This window comes from Eublepharis macularius, chromosome 1 (genome assembly GCF_028583425.1).
Source record: "Eublepharis macularius isolate TG4126 chromosome 1, MPM_Emac_v1.0, whole genome shotgun sequence".
NCBI lineage: Eukaryota > Metazoa > Chordata > Lepidosauria > Squamata > Eublepharidae > Eublepharis > Eublepharis macularius.
The window spans coordinates 186,913,842-186,922,948 of NC_072790.1; the positions used below are offsets into that span (position 1 = coordinate 186,913,842).

The following is a 9,107-nucleotide window of genomic DNA, read 5'->3' on the forward strand; positions in this document are numbered from 1 at the left end:
CCTGCAAAAATTATGATTTTTGCAGGCCAGGGTTTGCAAAGCCAGATCTTCCTCTCAATAGATTTATACAACAATTTATACTAAGAAAATGCAAGTAATTGTGTTGATTCATTTTGAGAGATCCAGAAGGAACACCAGATCAGTCTCTTTATCTGACTCAGCTTTTTAAAAAATCACACAATAGTGAGCTTTTTGAATTTCACAGAATTATTCCTCAGGCATAAGGTTAAAAAGAAGCAGCAGAAGTAGGATAAAAGACAATGTTGGTGTTGAAGCCATGATGATACAATATCTTAGAACTGTCTGCAATATATGGCAGTCTTAAACAATTATTCAGGAAGACTCAGCAGATTAGTTTGTGCCCAGTACAAAAGATCTTAGGTTGTGTCAAAGCATGCTGGGATAAAGAAGCAGTGGTCATTCTCTACAAATATAAAAGCTCACCACTGACTCAATCTGTCTCCCTCCATGGCAAATCAGAACTCATGGGTGCCTTTAAGAAAAAGAGCAAATGAAACTAATAATGTAATCCGTGTATCAGTAAAAGCAGATATTAATTTTAGATGATACATTAGGAATAGAGTAAAGGATTGTATCCTATTGAACAGCAAATGGAGTAAGTTTACAGATGGGATTTTTGCCACCTTCCCATATCCAATAGAGTCCTCTTGAAAAACCACTTCAGATGGTCATGGGATGGTCAGAAATAATTAGGGATAACAACACAGGGGCCTACAGACAAATGGCAAATTGGTAGAAATTGTTAACTTCTGTTCCTGCATGAATTGTAGAAACATTTGTCCAAGAGGAGTGGATTTTCCCCTTCTGGCTTTAGTTGGTAAGTTGAACTGGCTCTGTATCTGGGGATTGCAGGACGTCTTTCACTATTTCTTCTTTTTCCCCAACTTTCATTTTTTTTTTTACTTTTCTGATTTTATTAAGAGATTTCTTTTTACAAGACACCAAGCTCTTTGCACCAGATGCTGGAAAACCCCTCGCTTTATGCAGTGGGAACTGGCTGAGGCATGGGGGGCTGCTCTGGTTTTGTGCCTTTCTGCTCTGAGATGGGGGTGGTAGGCAGGATCTCTTCCTTGGGCTCCACAATGCTGACGTGGTCCGGCAAAGGCTTCTTGGGCCCAATCTTCCCTCTTGGGTCCCAGTGCAGCATAATCTTCACTTTAATGTCCAGCACACCCTGCCTGAGGAGGACGTGGTGCACAGCCATGTCGACGTAGTAGTTGATAGGGTCCCCGCTGTGGATCATCAAGCCATCCACAAATTTCATGGACTTTGCTTGCTGCCCCCGGAGCTTCCCTGAGACAACCACTTCGCAGCCCTTGGCCCTGCTCTCCATGATGAAGCGGAAGACACTGTAACACGCCCTACGTACTGCTAGCCCCCCCAGGAGCTTGTAGCGCAGGAACTCTGCTTGGACGATGGCACACAGGCCTCTCATGGCCACCTTCTCGGCATAGAGCTCAACACTTCCTTCAGGAAATCCAAAGCGCTTTTGCACGACGGCGGTCAGCTCACGGATGCAGCGCCCTTTCTCACCCAGAACATTTTGAGTTCTGGTTGCAAGAATGATGATTTCTGTCCTGGTTGGGGTAACTCTGACCTCCACTCCAGAGTAGCCATCTTCTGCCAGCTCCTGAGTCAGAAATTCATTCAGTTCAGTTTTGAAGATACCATCAGCCACAAACTTTCGCTTCTTGGAGATCTGCACCACCATCTTGAGCCGGGCGAAAAAGCCCAACTTTCATTATTATGCTTGCCCCATCCCCTTCCCCAATTGCCAAACTGTGATGCGCTTCAGTTCCCCCTGAATGAGTTTGTCCTGGTACCACACAGCTGTTACTAGGCCAGGCTTGCTAGATCCCTCACTGTAGCAGGAGTTCTCCTGTCCCCAACCTCTGCCTCCCACCACCATTCACCTAGCCAGTGGGGGAAGAGAGACCTGGAAAGGCTAGATGCAGGCCTGAGGCACTTACATGAAGCAAGGGCCTATACGTCATGCTGGAAAAGGTCATTTCTGGTGCAATGTAGAAGTGATGGGCCACTTTGTGGGCCAATTCTTTAAAAATTGATAGGAAGTAGTTCCCCAATCATACATGTGCTGGTACCCAATTTGTGTTTGGTCTATAAACATCTTAAGGTTAGTATCATTCAACAGATAGGACAAAGGGGTACATACTGGGATTAAACAAGAAGCTAAAAGCATGTGCATATCAGTGGATTCTTTCAGACAAAAGGAGGAAACACTAACCTGCTTTGCGAGACGTTCCCAAAGATTATATTGCAGGTGGTCAGGCAACGAATTTGCCTGGACAGGGGTCAGAAAACAAAACAGCACACACAGAATGAGAAGTGAATTGGCAGTTATAACTGCAAGGATGGCAGCACACAGATTCTCGGGGGTCTCCAGTTGATTGTTGGCCTGTAGGACCTGTAGCGCTTTGTGGGTCGTTCGCTTGACAGCTCCCCACGTCACCAGTGGGGCCCGCGGTGCCCTTGGCCCCTTCGGATGGGGGTGGAAGGGTTGCTGAGCTTGCTTCAGGCTGACCTTCTCCATCTCGGGCACCAGGTTGGCTGTCACTTGATGCCACGCCATGTGCCAGCCAGACACACCTTGCTGGAACCCACAAAGAACCTGTAGGAGTGAGAACAGAAGCAAACCCTCAGCCCCAGGTTATTAAGGGAACAGGACCCAACCACGTCCGGTCAGGCAGGGCTCGATAGAACACCAACGGCTGGGGCAGCCATGGTCATTCACGAAAATGCCTATCATAGGGAGAAGAAGGCATGGTTCCTGGGGTTTGAGAGAAATTTAATTGATTCAAAGTAAAAAGAACCTTATGGACTTGCTGGGTAATGTTTGCCAAATTGGGGGTTCTATATTTCCCCTGTTTTAATTGTTTTTGCAGCAGGGTTTTGAAGGAACAATTAGCCCGTTCAACAATAGCTTGACCCGTGGAGTTATATGGGATGCCATGAGAAAGACAAATATTCCATTGATCACAAAACTGCTGAAGGGTAGAAGAACAGTAAGCAGGGGCATTATCAGTTTTTAACCGCTGTGGATGGCCTAAAACAGTGATGGCAGCGAGGAGATGGGAAATAACATGAGAAGCAGTTTCTCTCCGCTGAGGAGTGGCCCAAAGCGCTCCAGAAAAGGTATCGATAGATACATGAACAAACTTCCATGGGGAGAGGTCAGGAATATGAGTCACATCTATTTGCCAAAGCGCATTGGGCCCTAGGCCATGAGGGTTGACCCCCCCTTCAGGGACGTGAGAAAAGCCAGCACAGTGCGGGCACACTGATACAATGGCTTGGGCTTCTGATAGAGGAATATTAAATAACTGAGCGAGGCCTTTGGCATTCTGGTGAAAAAATTGATGACTGGAGATGGGATCAGAAAACAGAGAATGGACAGCAGTATCAGCACGAGCATTGCCTTCAGATAAAGGTCCAGGCAAGGAGGTATGACTTCGGATGTGAGCAACATGAAAGGGACGAGAACACTGTTCAAGGAGAGATTTTAGAGTGAGGAACAGAGCCATAAGATTAGAATCGATGCGGGGAGCCAGATAAGCACCAGGAAGACAGCTGATTAGTTTACAAACATAGTGGGAGTCAGAGATGAGATTAAATGGCTGCTGGGCAAAGGTGTGAAATGCAAGGATAGCAGCAGCGAGCTCTGCTCACTGGGGAGAGGCCTGGTTGGCAGAATATTTAGTAATCCAGCGACCTTCGCTCTGAAAAACAATAGCTCCTCGAGAGCGGCCACCATCAGAGAAAACTGTGGCAGCTGTGTGCAGTGGCTGAGGAGATTGTAAAGAGTGAAGGAAAATAGGTACCGATTGTAGGAGAGAGAAGCGAGGATCTTTAGGTAAATGAAAAAGGATTTCCCCCACAAAGTCTGCAAGAGCAATCTGAAATTGCAGAGAAGTACCCAGGAGGTGATTGAAATCATTTTTAGGAAAGGGCATAGTTATGGAAAGCAGATCATAACCAGTCCGTTCAATAGCACGCTCTCGTGCCATAGCACAGAGATCAGCCGTGGCATGCGGATATGGAAGAATATTTTGATGAGAGCCATGAGAGAGATACAACCATTCTACAAGAAAGACTTTCCCATGATGAAGTATGCCCAGAACTCCAGTGGGAGTGTGGGGAGTGGGGAGGATGAACAGGCGAAGGCCATCAAGCCCCACAGGGACTCTGTTTACACACTGTTGAGCTAAAATCTCATTTACCTTTTGCAAAGCTGCCTGGACCAGCAGGGGAACAGTAATAAGATCGCTGGGATGTTTTGCAGTCGTAAGCAAGGAAAACAATCTTTAAGATCTACAATAAGTAATTGAAAATCATGAGGAATAAGATTAGGGTTCGGAGTCCCACGTTGCAGGGGACCCATGGGCTGAATGCAGGCGTTGACAGCACGGAGGTCATGCAACATATGCCATTTGCCACTTTTCTTTTTGATGACAAAAACAGGGGTGTTCCATGGGCTAGTCGTTGGTTCAATGTGACCAGCGGCTAGCTGTTCAGAAACTAAAGAGTGTAGAGCAGAAAGGTTGTCCAAAGGGAGAGGCCACTGATCAATCCACAGAGGCTCATTCGTGAGCCACTTGAGGGGGAGAGCAGTGAGAGACATTTCATTCACCCACCGTGACAACAGTGCCAAATTGGCTTAGCAAGTCTCGCCCCCACAGATTAACATGAATATCTAAAACATAAGGGCGAAACTGCACCCTTCTGTCAGAATCAGGAAGAGAAGAAGAAAGAAAATGTACACTTTGCTGAGCTCCCCGTTTGCCCCGCACGCCCCAAACACTGGGACAGGCCTCTAAAGTCCACTCAGGGGGCCACTGCAAGCGTCTGAGAATGCTAACATCAGCTCCAGTATCAATAATACCTTTAAACTTACGACCCTGAATAAACATATGCTGCTGAGGGTGTGCAGAAGAGATAGTGGTAGTCAGTCCTACCAGTGAATCAGTGGAGGTAGACCCAAAACCTCCCGTGCCATGCTCACGGTCGGCTCCCCCTGCGGGCAAGACATGGGGGACAAGAATTAACTGAGCAGGCGCAAAATTCTTTTTTATTATTATTATTATAATTTTTTCTAACATAAAAAACTACAAAAGACTACAAAAATATAAAGGAAAAAGGGGGGACTGGGGAAAAGGGAAGAGCAACATATAAACAAAAAACGCACACTACTCTACATGTCTTGTATTCCCTTCATGCTGCAATTTTTCTTTAAAGTTAACTTTCTAATATGCTATCAGATTGGTAGATCTTATACAATACAGACTATATTCAGAATCAGGTCTTCTCCCCCCCCCCCCCCCGCATCTCGGTCTCAGTTCTCTCTGCGCAGCTGCAACAGCTGCGCTCGTTCTCTCCTCCCCCCCACTTTCCCCTTCAGACTTTGAACTTTCTTCTTGCTGAAACTCCTGATGGTTAAACAAAAAGTCTGTCAGCTGTACTTCCGATGTAATCTTGTAGGTTTGATCCTTATATCTGAACCAGACGCCTTCCAGAAACAACCATTTGTATTTTACATCACATTTCCTCAGGAAAGCCGCAAGTCTTTTATACTTAAATCTTCTTTTACGAGCCAGAAATGGAACATCCTTCAATATTTTAACCTTGTTGCCCAAATAGTCCAAGTCCACATTGTACGAATTATATAAGATGGTGTCCCGAGTCTCCTTAGATGAAAAGTCAATAATAATCTCGCGAGGCAGCTGACGCTTCATTGCATACTTTGAAGATGTCCGATGGACTTCCAAAATATCGCTTTTTAACTCTTCTTTAGTTGCCTTTGCGAATGGTGCCAAAAGTCCCGACACCAGATCTTTTAAATTTTCACTTTGCTCCTCTTTTACATTCTGAAGACGCAGTACCGTTTGGGCACGGTCCACTTGCAATCCTATTATTTGATTCTCCAGGAGCTTCACTTCTTTACTTGTTGCTTTCATGAGTACTACTTTTTCGCGTGCAGACTGCTCTGCTCCAGACGCTGTTTCTTTAATGGTTTTCACTTCGCTTTCCACTGAATCAACCTTTTGCCCCATTTCATTTAACTTCGCTACAAAGGGCTGCATAGCTTCAAAGACCGCTCGTCTGACCATCTCTTCCAAAGATTCCCCCTTCCCCTGTAACATCACCATCACCGATTTACTCATTGCAGGGCTCTGCTTTTTCATCGCCATCTTAGGGGGGGGGGCGCCAGCTAAGTTCTGAAACTCTGTGAAGGGGAAGAAATCCGCACCTTCTTAGCTTCAACTCCCACCAATCCTTTGCGTACGCTTAGAAATCAGAAGGGATTCGCTTACTTACAGGTTTTCACCTTAAATCTGCTTATTGCCGTTCTCCATGGCCTGGCTGCACGCAATGTGCTGCGCAAGTCTGCCGGCCTCCATTGGAGCAAACGGGCAATTTACCCCCTGTATTGCTTTCAGGGGGTTCTTCCCACCACGCTCCGTACCCTGGCTCCCTCACTGGGAGTCCTGGGGGTTAACCCTCGCGGGTCAACTGCCCGGTCAGGCTGCTCGGACGTTTCCTCCTGGACCTGCGGAGAGGAGCGTCCGACATGGCCGGGAAAACGAAACCGAATCCTGAGCAGGCGCAGAATTCTGAGGCAAAGTTTGAGGCAAATTAGTCCACAGTTGCATTTGTATGACTCCTTCATAATCAGAGTCAACAACCCCAGGGACTACAAAGATTCCCTTTTTCCCACTAGAGGAGCGAGGTAAGATCAGGCCCAGATGGCCAGGAAGCAAAGGACTGGAGAGCTGAGAAGGTGCGATTTGCACTTCTCCGGGGAACTGGAAAGTAAGATCAGCTTGTAGAGAAAGATCAATCCCTGCACTGCCTTTAGTGGCACTTGGGAAATTGAAAATAGTAGAAGCAGGCAAGGAGTCTAGCCCAGACTTGCCTCTGTTTGGACCGGGGCCAGAGACGGGCCTGTCCGGTAGTTTCCCGAGCGGCAGTCACTAGGCCAATGAAATCCCTTGCCACATTTGGGACATTTAGTTCGAGGCTTCCCTTTCCCAGTTGGGCTGGTAGGCTTTCGTTTTATGCCTCCACCCCCCGGAGCCCGGCATTCTGCTTTGAAATGCCCAGACCTGCCGCTGTTAAAACACTTTCCCCTAGGTTTCCCCCCCCGACGGAGAGCGGCAGCCAGCAAAAAGGCTTGATGAGAGGAACTTCCTATATCTTGGCAAGCTCTAATCATGTCTGCCAACTCTGGGTTGTTCCCCAGACCGGTGATAACCCTTCGGCACTCAGAGGTAGCATTTTCTTTAGCTAACTTAAGTAACAGCTCCTCTTGAGCATCAGCGTTATCAACTTGACGCTTGAGGGCTTCCTGCAGGCGATGAACAAAGTCTGTGTAAGGCTCTGTGGCTTTTTGGTGAACGCTGGAAAAGGTTTGCAAGGGTTTGCCAGAGGAGGGGACACGCTGAAAAGCGCGAAAGGCACAATTAGAAGAAACCTCCAGAGTGGCAGCAGGCAAGACTATCTGATGATTCGTGTCACTAAAATTTCCTGCCCCATAGAGTTGCTCGGCAGTGTAAGCGCCACCAGAATTGGCGCCTCTTAGTAAACACTGCTGGCAGAACTCACTTTCCCAAACCACATATTGTGCAGGAGTTAAAAGCATGCGAATTGTGGTTTTCCAATCCTCTGGGACTAGAATATGATTACGCATGACAGCCTCAAGCATACCCTGTACATAACTGCTCTGCAATCCCATATCTCGAATCGCTTTCCTTAACTCAGTAAGAACAGGATAAGAGAGAGGCTTATACTCCACAATCTGGCAACCCTGAGCATCAACCTGGTCAATAAGATGAACTGGGCGGATAGCAAGCATTTCAGTTAATTCTGCCACATCCTCAGATTTCGCCTGCCTGAGTTCTCGTTCCAGTACCTCCCTCACCAGCCGCCCTGGGACCCCTCCTGCAGAAGGTGGAGGATTAAAATCCTTACCGGGAGGTGCAGAGGTTTGTGGAGGGGAGGGAGAGCTGAGTGGTGCTGGAGGAAGCAATTGCACCTCAGCATACTCTGGTGGACATTCCTTAGACAATTGAGCAATTGGAACGGGTGTAAACTTTTCCACTGCATTCCTGCATTGATACCAGGTATGCAACAATTCTACATGAGCTCATGGCGGGGCATGGAGAACCCGGCCGATTTTCTCCCAGTCCTTGAGGCGGAGAGACCCCTCCTCAGGATACCAGGGGCAGAGCTTAGTAAGCTCCTGAACCAAGGAACGAAGTTGACTAGAAGTCATGGACCCGCTGGACTTCTGAACCAGGAACTGGAGCTCCTCAATATGCCTGCGCTGGGCATGTGAAAATTGTCCTCCCATACTCACCAATGAAGGGGTCACTGAGACAGCGACGAAGGAGTGCACTCAAAGGGGCCTATGCCAGGCGTTGGTGAGTGGGTGTCCCTGTTCGGCTGCGCCACTTGTAGGAATGACATGACACAGGGTTGCGATTCTGAGCATCAGTCTGCGAAGGCTAGTCTCTCCTAGCCAGGCAGTGGCTCCTTTATTTAAGCACAGCATGCATACACAAGGACTGATGACCAAGGAAATAATGTTTATCTGTGCTGGTATCCAGTTAACCAGTTACTGACAGGGACAGCTGAAACTGCACATTGCATTAAGCATTTACGAGGAGAGGGGAGCAGAGTGCCCTTTCGATCAGGGTAGGCTTTCCTATCCGCTGACCTAAGGATCCACACAGGGGACCGGGCAATCTTGGGCTAGGCCTGTGAAGGTCTAACCAGTCATAGAAAAGGACATTCACTTTCCAGAGACTGAGAAAGAAGGAGGTCCCCCCATCCTGATCTTGGTAGACTTCTTTTCTTCCAGCTTTTGTGAGTTAATATTGATATTGGGTAGCATAAGAACTAGGCCTTGTGCTAACAGTATAAGATAGTCAAGTTTGTTTACATGCATGAGTTTGCATCTCTTTTTAAAAAATTGGCTGATCTCTCAATTTCTGACTGAAGATAGCACTTTTTATGCTGACTAAATGGAGAGACTGTATTCCTTAGCCCTGGCTACCAGTTGCTGAATA

General features: G+C 47.2%; 1 protein-coding gene across 1 annotated transcript; it reads right to left on the reverse strand.

The window, feature by feature from the left end:
• Window positions 1-917: 917 nt before the first annotated feature.
• LOC129332070 (40S ribosomal protein S3-like) lies at window positions 918-1,742 on the reverse strand. Its single transcript, XM_054982866.1, has one exon. It carries the CDS (start codon window positions 1,730-1,732, stop codon window positions 1,001-1,003), a length of 732 nt encoding a protein of 243 aa, XP_054838841.1. The 5' UTR covers window positions 1,733-1,742; the 3' UTR covers window positions 918-1,000.
• Between the last annotated feature and the right edge of the window lie 7,365 nt (window positions 1,743-9,107).

Coding starts and splice junctions, on each gene's coding strand:
- LOC129332070 (XM_054982866.1), bottom strand. CDS start 1,732: ATGGTGGTGCAGATCTCCAAGAAGCGAAAGTTTGTGGCTGATGGTATC.